The sequence below is a fragment of the Bacillus rossius genome, chromosome 1 (assembly GCF_032445375.1).
Source record: "Bacillus rossius redtenbacheri isolate Brsri chromosome 1, Brsri_v3, whole genome shotgun sequence".
NCBI classification, from domain to species: Eukaryota; Metazoa; Arthropoda; class Insecta; order Phasmatodea; family Bacillidae; genus Bacillus; species Bacillus rossius.
The window spans coordinates 34,845,771-34,864,890 of NC_086330.1; the positions used below are offsets into that span (position 1 = coordinate 34,845,771).

At 35.2% G+C, this 19,120-nt stretch overlaps 1 protein-coding gene across 2 annotated transcripts in view; it reads left to right on the forward strand.

Annotated features, from left to right (window-relative positions):
* The first annotated feature begins 1,020 nt into the window (after positions 1–1,020).
* LOC134534299 (midasin-like) overlaps positions 1,021–19,120 on the forward strand; it is a 52,329-nt gene continuing 34,229 nt past the window's right edge. Inside the window, exons 1-9 of one of the 2 annotated variants that reach the window (XM_063372650.1) lie at positions 1,021–1,181; positions 4,199–4,320; positions 6,331–6,424; positions 7,418–7,513; positions 8,032–8,133; positions 8,943–9,035; positions 12,039–12,215; positions 13,919–14,023; positions 16,621–16,725. In XM_063372650.1, the coding sequence (XP_063228720.1) occupies positions 1,164–1,181; positions 4,199–4,320; positions 6,331–6,424; positions 7,418–7,513; positions 8,032–8,133; positions 8,943–9,035; positions 12,039–12,215; positions 13,919–14,023; positions 16,621–16,725 (912 nt within the window). In that variant the 5' untranslated portion in view covers positions 1,021–1,163. The remainder of the gene's footprint in view (positions 1,182–4,198; positions 4,321–6,330; positions 6,425–7,417; positions 7,514–8,031; positions 8,134–8,942; positions 9,036–12,038; positions 12,216–13,918; positions 14,024–16,620; positions 16,726–19,120) is intronic. The other variant, XM_063372661.1, reaches the window with a different exon arrangement.

The window sequence follows — 19,120 nt, forward strand, 5'->3', positions numbered from 1 at the left end:
TGATTTATCTGTTTTACATTGCAAATACCTAAATGTGAACTTACAAATTAATATTACCAGCTAAAAGTTTTAATATAATCAGAATTAAAAATCTATGGTTCGAAAAAGATTCGAAACCGCTATAATTACCTAAGCTACATTTTTGTAAAGGTTTGTGTTGATTAAACTTGATTTCTTGATTTCCGCATAATCTCTCGACCGTCCACGACGCAGATATCAGCTAAGCAACAACATTTCAGCAACTTCCACAACAAACTTCTTCTCTACCCTCACATCTCTTAAGCATTCGTTCTCCATTGCGTATATTCAAACACAAGTAAATTCCTGCTTTTAATTGCGTGTTGAAAATTTACCGGGATTTCGCAATGATGAATGTAAAATATATGTTCGTCTTTTAAAATTTTTGGAGTAAATATGAATATAGACATAAACTTTTTTTGTATTTCCTTACAAATCAGTTGACTGATAACAGAGATAAAAAAAAAATCAGGTTGTAACATATAATCTGTTTTTATAGCACATATATCCAGGAGAAAACAAAATTTTCCTACAGAAATTATGACGAAAACAATTTCAACCAGTCACCGCCTAACATGAACACCGTGAAATGTTCTTCCGCGTAAATGATGGTATTTTCTATTGATAGAAAATACGTGAACAATATTCGCAGTGTAGTTTTGCTATTAATTACTAAATGTTAAGCAGGATTATTTTTCCGACTTGTTTTACTTACTCATCTTTGGTTTCGTTCATATAAGTGACTGATATACAATTATATTAAAGTAGCTTATAGTATTTGCAAGCATATGTACAATTTTTAATGATCATATGACGTAAAATAAACATTACTTTAAATATTTTGGCTCAGTTATTACATTTTGCGTTTAGCTATGTATGGTTTGCAATCCAAGATTTGTGTGTTCTTTGAATGAAGCGCTCTGTGAATAAATGGGACCTGAAAAATTTCATCAATGCGTGACCGACTAATGCTTCTATGGAAAGTTTGTTTACTTTCTCTGTGAAGTACACTTTCTTTATCCTATGGAACACGCCGTACACTATGTAACACGTCAAAGTCTACAAATCTCAGCGAATCGTAATAACACGTGTCAGTAAGCTGTTTTGAAACTTGGAATATTTCTACACACGCCGTGAAGTAATTGATGTTAATTATGGGAACCGTATGTATTTATATGATATTCCTATTAATCTTATTCTTAGGGTGAATGTTTTACAACATTGATTTAATTTAGTTGTAGTGTAACTGAACGGCCACTCTATAACAGTTAGGCTTATTTGATTTAAGCAATCATTGAATATATTCATGTTAAATTGCTCAATACTTGAAACTAAAACTATTTAGCATAAAGAAACATGGAAACCATAGACACAAGCACTACCACATGACAGTTGTTTAGATAAGTGGTGGGAATTCAAATTCAAAAGCCCTCTTACGGTAAAATTACTGTTACAAGAAGTAATCAATTTTCAGATTTGTACAAGTATGATAAATACTGGTTGACTTACAATTTGAGTTTTATTCCTTTCCCATATTGTTTCCGACGTAGTTATTATATTCATTACACCAGTATATTTCATTTAATGTGTCAAAAGGGAAGATTTTTAATCACAGCTAAACAATTTTGGGTGTAGTGTACAATCATAACCATCAAAATAAATTACACCGTATTAGTTAATTTTTCGTATTATAATGATTATAGCAGGTTTTTCGTGCGTGCAGCCGGCGTTCATCGATTCATTAGACGTTGTCACGTCAAAAATCGTTGAACTACCCTCGAAAGGATTTAACTAGTAGCAGCCGAATGAAAGTAGATTAAGATTGTGTCAGGGAGGTAAACGGTATGCGCGCAGTTTTATCTCTTACGGGTCAGGCCGGAATTACAGTAGTCAGTCAGTCACCTCCGTCCGACAATCACGTGACGTGTAGCCAATAATATGGCCCGAAAAATTCCTTCCGTGCGCCCGTCAAAAGCTTGATAACTTCACACTTTTGACGGATGGACGGATGAAATTATAACCTCCAAATATCTGCAAGGGTTTTGCGTGTCAAATGCATTTATTAGAAGTTTGTGAAGTTAGTTTAATTCTTAAGATTTAACTAAACAAATTTTAAAGAGTGTGTTTCGAAACAAAAATCGTTCTATTCACACAAGTTTAATTTATTACGCATGGTAACTCTGAAATTGTTTACTTAAATACTAGAGTGAAATATAGCATGTCTGATGAGTTATAAGTGCATAGCTTAGATGATTGTCAAAACTACTCTAATTATACAAAATATATATTTTTTTCTAAATAATTTAAGTTTTCCCAACAGTTGGCAGCATGTATAGGGGACAATATTATGACGGATGAACGGGATGTTGTAAATCGCTCGGCGGCTTACGGACGAACGGATGACGGGCGGGAGACGGACGGACGCGAAGGGCTATTGTGATTCCGGCTTAACACAAGCTGGTGGCTGGCTGTCTCTGACGAGAAGCCTAAGATGTACATAAAGTTCTGTACTTGCCCGAACACGCCCGAATATTCACCTTCGGCCAACCTCGATATTTGTTTTATTTTTGCGCAGGAAAAATGAATTCAAATATTAAAAGTGGTCGGTTAGGTTAGCTACATTAAAACACTTTAAAACACTATGGACGGTTAGTTAGGTTAGTATAGCTAAATTAAAATAAACAGAGAAATATAAATATATATAATTAAACCCTAGCTTGGCCGAAGGTGAATATTCGAGCCTGTTCGGGCAGGGACAGAGCTTGATGTACATCTTAGGCTTCCCGTCTCTGACACAGTGGCGGGAGATAACCTTCTGTGATTGGCTACTACACTATGCTCTGTGATAAAATAAATCTACTTGAAGATATTTTACACGGCCCTTTACATCGCTTACTCTTAAGATTCGTTAAATGTCGTCATACATCCGAATAATTTGCGTTCGTGAATCTTCATCAGATTTTTTTTTTGACGTTTTGAAAGTCAAATGTACTTTAAGTTATAACTGTTATTTTTTTCTTCGAAAGGGCAAGTTTTTGGACATTTTGGAGATCGTAACTAACACGAAAGTTTTGATAAGTAAGTGATATTGAAAATAATCTAAAATCGTAAAAATTTCTGAATTCTTACAAAACCGTTCTCTTTATTACGACCAAGAATTAGTACAAGCGAGCGGCGATATTTTGCTATGTTGGAACTGTCCGTGCGTCTGCCTTTTCAGCGAATCTAAGGCTTCCCACTCGAAACAACACAGCCAGAGCTACAGCCAACTATCGAGTGCTGTCCCACTGTGTACGTGTGCTGTGATTTGTACCGTGCACACGATCGCCGATTGGCATTCCGCGTCACATGGATCCAGTGTGCCTTAACGTACATACACATAAAAGGTCCTAGCGATGAAAGGAATCATTTCCGGACCTAATTTCACTGACATTTCTGCCTCCACTAAATGCCTTGCGTACGTACCCGAAGTTTTGACGTGTTACCTTAGATAATTTTTTATAAATATACTAACAGTACCCGGCTATGCATTACTGTGGCTCAGTCTGGTTAAATGGAAAAGAAATAAAAATGAAATCACACAAATTGTTGTATTTTATTTGAAGTAGGTACACATATGCAAAGCTTCTATCTATATCTCTATATGTAATATATATATTACTCTTCTATCTCTCCATGTATCTATGTTTCTATCTATATATCTATCTATCAATATCCGTCTACATATCTATATATATATACCTTGCTCTATCTCTCTAGATATCTGTATATCTCCCACTCTCTATCACTCTATACCTCTATATACCTCTCTATCTCTCTATGTCTATATCTTTTTATCTTTAGCTCTATCTTTACAAACAGAAGACGAAGAGACAGACATTCATTTATATTTTTTTACCTTCCTATATTTTATATATCCTTTTACCTGTCACAAGAGTGCCATAGGTATATAAAAACACGCGCGTATTCGAATGCAACGTTGTGTCAAAATTTCAAAGCAATCGGTGAAGAACATTCAGAGATTTAAGATTCCGAACGAACGTTTACATTTTTATTTATAAATGTATACTTAGAGTACATATTTATATGTGTATACGTTAAGGCACTATATATAGGCTTAATTTAACTAATGATGTATTCATATAAAACATATGTGAACCTACCTGGCTCTGATTTTAAGGCTCAGAAGCCAGAAGCTGTTGATCAGAACTTGGAAGATGCAGTGGCTGAGATCAGAGCCGAACTACAGGAGATCCGAGTTGAACAGGACGAGGCAAATAACGAAATGATGAAGAAAGTTCAGTGAGTTGTCCACCAAGAACACAAAAATTAACAGATGTATAAGATTTTAATCTATCTATGTAATAACTTTTAATTATTTTTTTCTTTTTTTCGAAAGATATTTGCTGTTTGTATTCAAAGAAATCAATCCTCACAAAATATACCAAGTGGCGTGCGCACGGTAGGTGCCACAGGTGCCTTGGCACCACCATTAGGGTTAACGGTATTTTGTTTTTTACAAGCAGAAATAATACATACTTACAAAAATCCGTATTATTTCCAAAAAAAAATATGTTTTCCAATCGTGTCGAGTTACATATATGTGCTCATAACACTATCAGTATATCAATTATCAATCGAACCAACTATACACACGGAAACAAGCCAGTTGCAATTACTTGTGTTGTACACGCGGGCCGCGGCTACGAAACTTCTGAAATGTAAATACTTCTCCTAGTTCTCCTCGAATTACATAGAATGCGCGCTCGGTGTCCACTGTTCACTCCACTCGGCAGGCGCACGGAATAATAGCTGCCGTCCGCCAGGGTTTATTTAAAAAAAAGAGAGTTTAGTTAGTTAAAAGGATAGGCTTACTCGATGACTTATATGCAGTCGCCGACAAAACATTTTTGTTGTATTCCAAAAGTTAAAACTTTTGCCCACTCTTATTTGTGTATTTTTATTATTTTAAAATTTTACATATTTAAGGTATGTTACAAAAATTCCCTTGATTTGTTGATTTTAAAACTTAACATTTGAGAATGTTTTTTCTAGCATTTATTTGGCGTCTTCAGAAAACATGTAAGTACGGTTTTTCAAAGCCACCAGCATGAATTCCGTGCAAACGATTTGTGCAATTTACTTTATGGCTCAACAAAGCTTAAAACTGTAAAAAGTTTAGTAGTTTTCCTGGTGATTATAACGTTCAAAGCCATAATTTGTCATTAAAAAATGTTAAAAATTTTACATCTGTGTATTTAATGTTTTTGTTCGGAAACACCTTAAATAGCACCATTTTGCGCTTTCAAATCCAAATTTTTACGGGGGAGGACCCCCGGACCCCCCGCTTTAGGCTCGGGGTCCGTGAATGACAGGGCTGTTGTGTAATCTGGCACCACAAATACTGAAGTCCTGCGCACGCCTATGCCAAGTGCCATAGGACAGTACAGTATTAATATTATTTCAATACGTGTATAGTATAACATAAATTGTATACAAAGTAACTGGTGGGTGAAGCAAATGTATTCTTAAAATGAAAGTATTAAAATTTCGGCAGACAAGTGACATTTTAACAGGCAGTCGTGAAAAAAAATTTTAACAGATTAACGGAATGAGTGGGTGGGTTTAAAGAAAGTACCCCAAAATATCCCACCGGCTTTGGCTAACTCCCACCTCTTTGCTAAATAGATAAACTTTTAAACAACTAGAGATAAATTTGTGAAAGAGAATAACAATTCACATTTAAGGTTGCCATAAAAATGATCAAACTCGCTTGGTTTTAATTATAACAGTGATATATTAGGTATTATTACTTTTAAAGGGTTACTATATATGACTGCACACACTAAGCTTACTGGTAGAGCAAAAACATAGTCGAAGCTAAGTGATAATATTTACATCTGGAAATCATTTCTTAACTTTCTTGCTAAAATTAGAAAATATATTTTTCGTTTCTTTTTCAGTATATTGCCGGCATTTTTAAGTTTTTAATTCACTTTAATTGGTATTTATTTTATAAATAAATTTGTAGTATTACGAAAAATACATAATAACATATTTTCAGTAAAATATTTTTTTTTTCATAATATAAATAAAAAACGTGCCTAGGTCATAGAGTCATTACTTCTCACCTTCATGGCCTGTCACCCATTAAAACGTAATCAATTAGAATTTCGCACGCATGCTTAGAGCTCACGCCGCTAGAAGCACTGTAGTATTGCGTCACGTGCTTCACACGTTTAGCAGGCCTGAGTTTCCCATATTGTGTTCTACACATTTGATGGCCTGTAGTGAGTTGGTGTGGCGTTGCAGGGATACCTACGACCTGCTACTGAAGGCTATGGAAGATCAAGGACTCGACCCAGACAAGAAAGGACAAGAGGCGAGCTTACCCCAAGAGCACGAGGTCAGACCATCAATTCAATTTAGAGGATACATGACACCTTGCCTCGCAGATGTTTCTGACACATACGCACAATAAGTACAAACCTGCGTAATTCGCTTTTTTTTTATCCTGGCGCTGGGCTACATTGTCAAAAATGTTCACCTCAAATTTACAGAAGAATGGTCAAAAATTCTCCAGGAATGTTAGTAAATTTACGGCCATCTTCGTAAATTTGCGGACGCTGAGTTCACTTAACATTGAACATGATTCCAAAAGAAAAATCTTTGTGTATTAACCAACCATTCAAAAAATGGTTAAATCTACTGTGGGAACAATCTTTTTTTTTCTCTCTCTACGTGTATGTTTACCTTTGTAAAGAACTAAACATACAATTCGGGAGTCAAAATGCGGCATAGTCTCTACGAAGATCAAGTTAATTAAATAACGAAAAAGTCTTCGTTCATTTGAGTTAAATTCTTCTTTGAAAAGATCGTACATTTACTGTAATTTCTAACAGTATAGACTTCTTAAACCTCTGCCCAGTCACGTCAAAGTTATGTACTCTTTGGCCGATTCGGTTTGTCATCGGGTTATAGTCGTACAGGCTGCGCCACTGACAATGGCCATTTAATTTGTTTAAACATTTGCGATCTTAATATTCACCAAATAATAACGCTAATTTTGCAGGTTCCTTACAATAATAAACACCATTTCGTATGTTTAAATAACTTTTGAATCAATATACTGTTGAGTTTATTTACACAATAAACTTTTGAGAACTTGCCGGGGATGCTCAATTCGAAGTGAGTACAGTATGAGAGGCTCATATTTGTATTAAATTTCATAAACACGTACACTTCATGCATATTAGTTGGCTTTCTTCCAGCTTCAAATGGTAATCTCCTAGTATCTTCTGGTTACTATAATTTAGTAAACTTTTTAAGTGCTCGAATATCATCTAACAATTCTTTAAGTTGCCACCGAATGTTTACATCCTTTGTTCGTGTATTGCAGCCTGAAGATGAAGCACACGAGACTGAGCAAGATGGTGAGCGGGAAGAAGATGACATTGCACACCAGGGAGATCATGCTGGGGATGCTCACTCTGAAGTGAGTACAGTAGGAGTGGCACGTGATTTTTAAATTTATTTATTCATAAACACATTCTATGCGTGCACATTCTATGGATTCTCGCATATTGCGATGTAGTTTCTGAGTGTCTGATTGCTACTAAGCATCGTTTAATGAGAATTTTTGTTGTTAAAATCTCTTCCGTCAGTCCCAAAAACTGGTCTTGAATGATCAACATCCCGCATGCCTTTACGGTATTTATGCATTGTAGTATGCGGATGAAGCCCGCGAGACTGATAAAGATGTTGAACAGATAGTTGACGTTGACCAGGGATACCATTGGTTGGATGTTCAATAACAAGTGAGTATAGTAGGAGAGGATCATGATTTTTTTATAACCTCATCTCTGCATGCAGATCTACATTGGAAATCTATAGTATCTTTTTGCTAGTATGAGACTTTTGAGTAACACTTAAATGGCTAAAATCTTCTCCATCATGCCTTCAATTTACGTTTAAACGATTTACATCTTGCATGATTTTGTTTATGTATTGAAGCCTGAAGATGAATCACACGAGACTGAACAAGATGGTGAACAGAAAGAAGATAATGATGATGATGTTCACCAGGAAGAGTATACTGTGGATGCTGAATCTGAAGTGAGTTTTGTAGGACGGACTCATGTTTTGCTTTCTAATTTTTTCTTAACCACACCTTTTACTTGTCGATTAACTGGTATTTTGTTAATCTTATAATATTAGTTTATAGAATCTTGTTTCATATCAGAAAGAATTTTTGAGTGTAAATTTAAAGTTTTAAAAACCCCGCTATCAGTTTTACAGTTGGCCCTTGAATGGTTGCTATCCTGCATGAATTTGATCATGTATTGTAGCCTGAAGATAAAGCACACGAGACAGAGAAAAATGGTGATCAGAGAGAATAGGAAGATTTTACCCAGGGAGAATATATTGAATTTTAATTGAGCATAGAAAGATGGGCCCGTTAATTGTTTTTCCTTAACATCTTTGTATTCAGATTAGTTCCATTTTCCATCTTACAGTGGTAGTTTCTAAGTATTTGGTACTAGTAATCATATTTTGAATAAACTTTTCGTTTGCTTAAATATTCTCAATCAGTACCACTATTTTCCTTTGATTGATTTTACATCCTGCATGCCAGTTTTTATGTATTGTAGCCTGAAGATAATAAGCACAAGACTGAGAAAGATAATTAACAGGAAGAAGACGATGATGCATACAGGAAAAAAAAATATATGCCGTGGATACTGAAGCCCATGAAACTATTTTAGGAGGAGATCGTGTTTATTTTTTCTCGTATCCAAACTCCTCGGAAGCAGAGTAGCCAGATTCAAGATTTTACACTGGTTGGTGCCTTGGTATTTGACTGAGGTTGTATTTCATGCCTTACGGGGTTTACATCCCGCTCGTCGCTGTTCATGTGTTTGCAGGAAGACGAAGCAAACAACCACGAGCAAGATGCTTCACAGGAACAGGGAGACATTGCATCCTGGAGAAAACGTGCTCTGGATGCTGAATCTAAAGTGAGTGTGGTAGGATACATAATTATTTTTATTACTGAATTAAAACTTCCATATACCATTCAAATAGGTTTCATCATCATAAAATTGCTGGTTGTTAAATCATACATTAGGTTTAAGAGCGTACTAGCTAAAGTAGTCAACGTTTCACGCGGTTTACGCGGAAAGAATAAGTTAGGTTGGTGGAGAGGGGAAGGAGATTTTTTTTTTTCTCGAAATCTCATGTACACAGATTTTTAACGTCAAGTGTGTAAAATTTTATCAAGAAGTAACAGCATTCTTCATTAAGGGGAGACAAAAAGGGATTGGTTGGTTATTCGAAATCTCATGGAGACATTTTATTTTATAAAGCTCAAGGTCACGAAATAAAATAAATCTCGTGTTAAATTGTATATATGAATAAAAGAAATAAACAGAAACTTTTATATATATATATATGAATCGAATCATGACTGATGCTAATCAATTTTCCAATATTCAAGAGAACTGAGATACATTACTTCACTCAAGAGCATTTAATTAAATCCATTATCGTGTACTTGATCAAGAATAATAATTGTTATATATAAAACATTTTAAAACGACATAATAATCCTAGTTTCCTACTTTTGTGTATTGTTGGGGTGGTTTGATACCGTTGGAAACTTCCCTTTCTGTCAAGAAACTGAGGTAAGTCACAGTATCGCACACTAAGTCGCAATGAACGCCGAATAAAAACTGACAAGGTCGCTAGAAAAGGCCGTGACCAAACCTTGAGGTTCTGACGAAGTTGTTGGCTGCTGAGGAAAGATTTTCCATCAATGTGTACCTTTTATGAAACCTGTAATCAGAATGGAGCTGTAGATAATGATGGCGAAACACATGATTTACTCTGACGTATCTATGAAAGATCAACAGTTATAGTATTTGAAAGTGTGACGGGCTTAGATATGTAATTTACCAAACTTTAAAAATATTCCCTTCTTGCCAATAATGTTGTAAGTGATAAATCAAAATAAATATTTTCGCGTTACTCCACCCCAAATACTAAACTTTCTGCAAGGAATATTCTAATCTTCAACCCACTCTCTATCTCTCTGCCGCCCCCCCCCCCCTCCCCCCCAATAAATTAATCAGCCAGCTTACTGGATAAGTATAAGTAGTATGTCAGGCAAAGTTTAAGCCAAGTTGTCTAGTAACTGATAAGGTTGTTTTAAAAATATTTTATTTAAATTATTCGTACTAAACTCTAAAACAACATAAAAAAAATGGGCGCGTGTACTTATGTACGCGCGTGAGAAGTTAATACTTCTTTGGCATCATTAAAAAATAGTTTTTAATTGCATGCAAATAATTAATTACAATAAAATAATAAAAGGGCTGGAAAAGATAGTCAAACAATCAATAAAGTTCAGTTTAGATTTGAAAAATTAAATAAATAAAATTTAAAGAATAATAAATATATATGACATATTTTGTACTAAATACTATAAGATATTTAATTTTAAATATTTATTATTGATTATTTAATATTTTAAAAGAAAATAAATAAATTTAATAATAAATTCAAAAATTTAATTTAAGTTTATTCATTTTTTAAATATTTATAATTTTCGTAATTTAATATTCACTTTTCATTTTTATCAAAAAGTTTTCATTAAATTTGTTCATTTATTTTTATAAATATTTATTATTTATTCAATTTAATAATAAATATTATCAATTAATATTTTAATTTGAAGTTCGATTTTAATTTTTATCACAAATTTTTATTAAATGATTTATTAAATTTATTTCTTTATTTTTTAAATATTAAATAACCAATAATAAATATTTAACATTATTAATTTAATAATATTTAGTATTAATTATATTAAATAATAATATTTTAATTTATATCAATAAATAATACATATGGATAGTTAACCTCAATTATATTGGAGCACTTGAAAAAGTATATAAGCACAATTTTTTTACTAATATTTATGAATAGTAAATAATATTAATCAAAATATTCAATTTAAATCACTACTGAATATAATTTATTAGCACATATATAATTCGCACTTGTATGAAACTAAAACACGTGTTGTGAATGTAGAAACTAGAAACAAGTGGATAAATATTACAAATGTGAAAACAGTGATCAGAGGCGACGAGCGTGCTAACATGCGAGACTAATATTGGTACTATTTCTATTTTGTTGGTAGCTTTTTTTCGAGACTTAATGAGCGGTTTAGCGGGCAGCTTCAACCCGTTAATTTTGTGTTACAGTGATGCGCGCGCATATTAAAATTTCACTCTCATCATTTTTTCATAACGCGCCTAAAGAAGTATAACTTCAAAAATTTAGATTATTTCCGAATGCAAAATCATACTGTATTAATATAATTACGCACCATCATTATATTGTAGAATATAAAACGACTATTGATTTTTATCTCACTTGTCATTTATTTTTAAAGGTCAACATTATGTTAAATTTATTACTCTTACTATAGACACCATTAATTAAGTATTTTTTAAACTGTTTAAATTCACTCAGCATATTTTAGACATATTATTATAAATAGCAATAGACGTAAAACTATAAATAAAAAGTTGTTTTATATATAATGATTGTATAGACGTAGTTTTATACAGTATAACGAAGTATTTGACTATAGTGTAAATAATTGTTTTACGGCGTATTCACACTTAAAAATTTAAAACCATCATTATCAGTTACCTCACAAAACCTGACTTAAATTTTGTCTGACATACTACTTAAACAGTAGCTGACTCGGTGTAATTTTGAAGTATTCAATGCAGAAAGTTTAATATTTTGGCTGGAGTCACATGAAATTTTTTTATTTTGTTTGATGTATTTTAAGTGAAAACGATATAGTAAGTCCTTAACATTCTCGAAAAAAATTAATACTAGATAATAAACTTATAGTTTCTAGTAAAGTAATTCAAGTACTTAATAGAACATTCGACTATCAGACCAAGCTGACATTTGAAGCACGTAACTTGTGTTTTACGCAGTTGGCAGAAGTGGAGAATCGCATAGAGTGTGCGGACCTGCAGACAAAGTTGGCAGACCTGGACAAGCAACTGGATGAAGTGCGGTACCAGCTCGAACACTCCCTGAGGGAGAATGAGCAGCTGCAAAAACAACTAGACATAGCGAAAAAGAAGGCCGAAGGGTCGCCAGTTGAAGAGGTGAGGAACGTCCGTACCTACAGCACGCGGCAGATGGGTGATAATGTACAGTATGTTACTGATACCATAACGTGGCAGTGAAATGGCTTTTTCATAGAGCTTTTAGTAAATTTATACGTGTATTGGAACACAAACAACGGTCTTAAGTGACACTTAGATATTAAATATTTTTGTTACGAAATAATATTTTGTTCACTTATATAAATATTTCCATTTAATCAACCAAACTACACCTAAGTAATATAGAGTTAAACGAAAATACGCAGTGATAAACAACATTTGGAAAGCATTAAATATATTTTATGTTAAGGCTTTTGCATTTAATCAATTTTTGTTGGGAATTCATATGCGCAACATAAAAAGCTGTTAAAACACAGGAATAAATTATTAATTAGGTATAATTATTACGTTATAATTCAAATGTTATAAATTATGACAGTGATTCAATTTTAATGCTTACAGTAACCATGCATGGGACCACTTAATCCCTTTATTAGTGATTCGTTAAATCCAGAGTTTGTGAAGGAGAAAGGTGAAAAAGTTAAGACTTTTTGTTGAGAAAGTTTTCCCCAGAAAAAAGAAGTCATTTTCTATATTATAAGTGACCAAAAATGGATGGGGTTAGGCGTTAACCCCACAAGAGCAATAAATTAATAATATTATTTTTATTGTTTTTTTAATCTTTTGTATAACTTTATCACATTACATACGTAACATTATTTATAAATAAATTATTTCCAAAGACACCGTAGTCAAATTTCAAGATATCTGAGCCTTTAATTATCTACTCGTATCGATTTTTATACAGGCTGTTCCATAACTCAACATCAAGCCGAGAAACGTTTATAGGCCAATGAATCACAGTTGTGAATCAAAAAATCAAAATTCATAAACTGTCTTAGTTTTCGAGTTGTAGGCATTGTTTGCAAAAGTTTTTACCTCCCCACCTTGCACCATATTATTAGATAGTGTAACTAAAAATGTTTGCTACGCACTCATAAATAACCCTACCATTTATAATAATTCAAAATAAAAATCAAACATGCAAACTTTTTGGAGAAACAATTATTCACACGACTAATGCGGGTCAACTTTTAATTGCACAACTTTGACTGATTACGCTGTAAAAATTTTTTTTTCCTAACTTAGTTATTTTTTTAACAAGCAATCGTTTGCAATAACTTGCTAAGTAAGTAAACATTTCTTTTAAGTATGACTAGTGTAATTTAATGATAAACAAATATGTCGCATGAGTCTTCCAAATATATATTTTTTCCTTAATATTATAGAATGTTTTATTATATTATAATTGTTATCAATAGAAGGGCTACTTACGATTTAGCAAAACATTTCAGTTACAGTACTAAAAATCTGGTACAGAGTGGGGATTTAAAAAATTTTAAAAATTTGCCCATAACTCGAAATATTAAAATATTGTTTTGAATTTTGGTTAATTGATTCAGAACCATAATTGATTGGCCAAGCAACTGTACTCGGCTTGTAATTGAGTAATGATACACGTTGTAAATGCTGTAAGAAAAACATTCCAAAATGTATAAAATAATAGGACATGATTAACATAAAATACCTTTTATTTTTCATTCTATTTTTAGTAATATTTTATTTTATATTAGTTTTTATTTTATTTTTCACTGCAATATACTGTTATTTTTCATTCGAGAACATATTATTCTGTCCTCAAGCCTGAAGATTCAGCAGACCACACTGCAGCAGGTGACACAGAGCAGCCATCACCTGAGGACGATCAAGAAACTAAATCCATAGAATCCGAAACCAGTGAACCTCAAGTAAGTCCACCTGCAAAAATTATTTCACAAATATAAAAGTACATTGTTTTAATTTTTTAAAAAAATATAATAAATTTAACTGAATTTCATGAGAAACTATCATACCTGGCTATGGCTCTGTAATAAAAAAAATTATCCAAATCTCTGGCCGCCTTAAGAGGCCACTCCAGTGTTTCAGGGGCACTACGCAACCCGCGTTAACCTCATAAGATTCAATGCTATTTTCATTTTGCTTATAACTTATTAACTAATATAGATTTCGAAATGATGCTTGCTTGATATGTAAGACAACGATGCTCTTATCAAAGCCCCTTTCTTCAAAAATGTGCATAAATTATGGTTCAAACCTAGACAATACACTTATGCATATTAGTAAAGATTAGTATAAAACCATAATTTATGCACGTTTTTGAAGAAAGGGGCTTTGATAAGAGCATCGTTGTTTTACAAATCAAGCAAGCATCATTTCGAAATCTATATTAGTTAATAAGTTATAAGCAAAATGAAAATAGCATTGAATCTTATGAGGTTAACGCGGGTTGCGTAGTGCCCCTGAAACACTGGAGTGGACTCTTAAGGACCGAACTATTCCGTTCCGACATAGCTCGGTCAAAGTTAGGCTAAGCCAGTATTGCTGTAGCTAGCCCCCAGGCTGTTGTCTTCTAAAACCTGTAAAATAGAGAGTGAAGTTAGTGAATTTTATTTCCAATGAAAGTCGTCCTGTTTTGTTATTTGGGCGGAGAAATGCCCTCGTCTATTTTTTTATTTATCATTTTTAATTTTTTTATTAATTATTATTTTTATCAAATTAAATCTAGACTTAAAGCTACTGTACAAGCCCCCAGAGCCCTGCCCTGACAGGCATGCATGCCTCTCGGCCCGGATCCCCAGCGAGGGCTGGGGCAGCTCCCTCTGCCAGTTCACCTGCATGATTCTGCCTTGACAAGGTGCTACGACGTGTGTGGGGCCCTTGGTTTGTCGCGAGTGTTGTATGAGGGTCCAGTCGTCTGAACCTCGCTTATATACCCACGGTCTACTGGTATACAACATGAGTCAAAATATTGACTGTATTTAAAATGAACTTTTTATTAGGTACCTTTAAATTTTAGAAATAAAACACACAAATTCAAGTTTTACACATTTGCTTGCTTTTTAGCATTTGCTTGCGAAAATGCTTAATTCCTTAACCTAATATGTATTCAGGGCAGCAACTAGAGTCTCTGGCACCCGGGGCATGAATTGATTCATGCGCCCCCCCCCCCCCCCCCCCCTCTTTTTGGCACATAACACACTAATAAAGCGGGGGGTCTGGGGGCCCTCCCACGGAAAAATGGTGCTATTTAAGCATTTTCCATACCTACATGTAACAGTTTCTGTGCTACTGTAACTTCCATGCATGAACCCACTAGTAGGAATTACAATGCAAGCGATTTCGGCGCCCCCACAGCATTGCGCCCGGGGCGTATGCCCCGCTTGCCCCCCCCCCCTAGTTGCGGCCCTGTATGTATTTGTGTAATTTTTATATTGACGAAACTCTTAACATAGTACTAATTAAATCCCTTCCAGAATAAAAACTGGTACACATAATGACAATGATTATTTTAATAATAAACAAATTATATTGTCATCGCCAGTCCTTTCAACTTCAATGATCCGCCATACACTCAGATGTTATGTTTATTAATGTTTACAGCGACTATCATAAAAACCATAATTCATATTAAAAATGACTTAAAAGGCATTTGATTAGTCCAATATCACTCCATTTTAATGTTTCCTGATTCATCCCAAAACTTCTCAGGGAAACACCCTTTTAACAGGGTCACAAAAGATACACTTTAAGATAACTGACACTGTACATTATACATATAACTTGTTATGTAGCTGCCAATTTATTTTGAATTGACTGTTATTTCTTATTTTGCAAAGACTGAATACTGTTTCCGCTCACAAATAACCTAAACCACATTAGAAGAACACAATAGAGTAGGATACTTATAATAAAATTTGTTTTTAACAAGTTTCTTGGAAAAATCCTTTTATGGTTCTTTTGGGGGATTATTTAATATATTTTTAATAAATATATGGATAAAAATTATCGTGGGCACTGTATAACTCGTAACTAACTTTATAAACTACTGTTTTTGGGTTAGAAAGAAATTAAACGATTAGCATAAGCTTTACGTAAAAAAGTTATATTTTATTACTATTTTTAAATTTATCTATATTTTTAGCAGTTAAAACGGAATAAAAAATTATTATAGTGAAGAAGAAATTACAAGTTTAAATATTATTTTGTATATGTTTTGATTGTGTTTTTTCTGCAAAACTAAAACATGTATCATTAATGTTAAATAAAATATGCATATGTGTCAATGCGACAAATGTCATCTGTCAATAACAAAGGAAGTACACTTAAAATCTGCACTCGATAAAATTTATATCCCTGCTTCTGGGAGAACACAAAAAATATCATAAGATTATATAAACAAGTGAAATACTTTGGATTCTATTCTCAATATTTTTTATATTACTTAGTCTTTTCATTAAATGATTTAATTTTTGTATCTTTTGAATACGGTTCCCCTGTTCCCAAGCCTGAAGATTTAGCAGACCACACTCCAGAAGATAACACCGTGCAGACATTACCAGAGGACGATCAAGAAACAAGACCCATAGAAACCGAAATCAGTGATACTCAAGTAAGTTCAACTGCACACTTGTTAACGCAATAATAATAAATAAATGTTTGATGTATTAGTCAAACAGTACATTTAGCTAAATTTTAGGAGTCAAATCATCCCTGGTAACGGCAGAGCGTCCACATTGCCGAGATAGTTTATTTGTGTTTTTACATTACTTACACATTACATTGAATAATTCCCATAAATATTTGTAAATTAAACATTTGACCAAAACATATTAAGGATTATATTAAAATATAACAAATTTACAATATAAGGTTTTAACATATTACATAGTCAAACAATATTTTGCCGATGGGTATGGGGTCATATTGATCGTAATCTAATAAATATAGTAATTTCCTTTTTAAGATTTTGAACTGAAAGTCTGCAAAATTTCTTAGAGAAATAACAGAAAGGAAAGGGGGAGGAGACGGGGGTGGTTTTTCAAAATCTGAACGGCGTGTAGAAGCTGTAACCGAGGAGTGCCGACGGATTATCATAGAAGTTTCTGCCGCTATGAGACTGAAGAGTTTCTCCAGGGAATTCAAGGTAGAAGGCGCTGCCAACGGCCACCCAAAATTCAAGCTACCTACCTTCGACGGTCAGTTTTCGTGGACAGTATACAGGCGACAGTTCGAGACAGCTGCAAGAGTGAATGTCTGGGATGAGGAAGAGAAGGCTACGGCACTTGTCCCAGGCCTGCGAGGCTCTCTTCTTGAGCTGCTTCAGACCATGCCATTTCCGGAGCAGAAAGACTATGCTGTACCAGTAGAAGCTCTTAAGCTGAGGTATGGCAACCGACACAAGGACGAAGTGTATAGAACGGCCCTGAATACACGTCAACAGTGATCCTCGGAAACATTCCAGGAATTCGAAGCTGACACTGAGCGACTTGTGCACCTCGCCTACCTAGAAGCTTCTGCAGAGATCCGCGAGCAGCTAGCCACCAGTGCATTTATTGACGGACTCAGAGATGCTGAGGTTCAGCCAACTATTCGCTTGGCCCGCCACAAGATATCCGCGATGCTCTCGTTCTTGCCTTGGAACATGAAGGTGTCTACATCGCTTCAAGAAACATGAGCATCAGGGTGAGGCAGGCTGTGATAGATTCTTACTACAAAGTGGATGGCAGCTCGAGTACGAACGAAGAGATTATCCTTGGGTCATTAAGAAATATGTTGCATGGTTTACAAGCGGTAGTTCATGGTGCTTTGCATGTCGAGAACAGAGGAATGTCCACCGCGAATGCCCATATCGTGATAAGAAACCCAAGAGAGAAGGACAATGCTGTGATAACGAGATTGGACAGAAGAAGAGTCCACTGTGTTTCGTATGTTGAGAAAGGGGGCATATTCAGCATTACTGCTCGAATCGTGAGAGGAAACCAAAGGAAGGAGGACAGCGATTCGACAATTTGACTAAGAAGGGGGACACTTCGCAGGTTCAAGGGCAGGAAGTCGCCCACGGTGTTAAGCATGTCAGGGACAAGGACATGTTCAATGGAGATTCCCGGAATGGGAACTTGCCCAGCGGGGTTGCCCGATGGAAAGGTAGACACCACGGCAGCAAGCGCAGAAGAACGAGATCCATAGTAATCGTAAAGAATCGAAGGACGACCGCGAAGTTACATCTGCCAAGAAGTGGGCCATATCCAGTATAATTGCCAGATGCGTAGGATGGCTTCGCAGTACGGACAACAACAGCACATTGTTACCTGTTCGGAACAAACAGGTTTTTAAGAGGTGACTGTATTATGAAAATAGGAGGCAAGGCCAAGACGCGTGCCAGGTACCTGAGCGGCCTGGTGGCCCCGCAAAGCCAATGACGTCACGCGCACATACTTTTGGTGATTAAGGCGGACCGGCCTGGCCACCCTCCTGCCCCCCTCCCCCCCCCCCCCGGCCTCCTTTCTTGGCTTTGTCATCTATCCATTAGCAGCTTGGGAATTCCGCGAGGCTACAGAGGCCGCTAAGTAGAGTATGCGTCACTGTTCTGGATGCTTCGGAAGACGTCGGGTCACCCCGGGATGACGCCACACGTCACAACTACTCCAGTCAGTTCCAGAAGGATGGAAAACGGATATAAAAGCGGCGACGCCGGCCTCCGCGGGAGTTCCAACAGGCGAGTTGAGTGAAGTGCTAGTTCGGCGAGCGGCGCAGGCGCGGAGCGACGGGACCGTGCGAGTGCGACCGAGTGGCGCGAGACTGTGTGTGCGGACAGGGGCGAGGTAAAGGGCGAACCACTGTTGAGCCTAGCTCCAGTGAGGAGTGTGAGCTGTGAACTCGACAAATACTTAGTGATTAGTGAACAGACATTAAGTGTGGTAATTTAATTAGTAATGTAAATATTAGTAGCAAATAAAACCGTATAAAATTAATTGGGCCATCCTTACGAACCTATTATTTTCTTA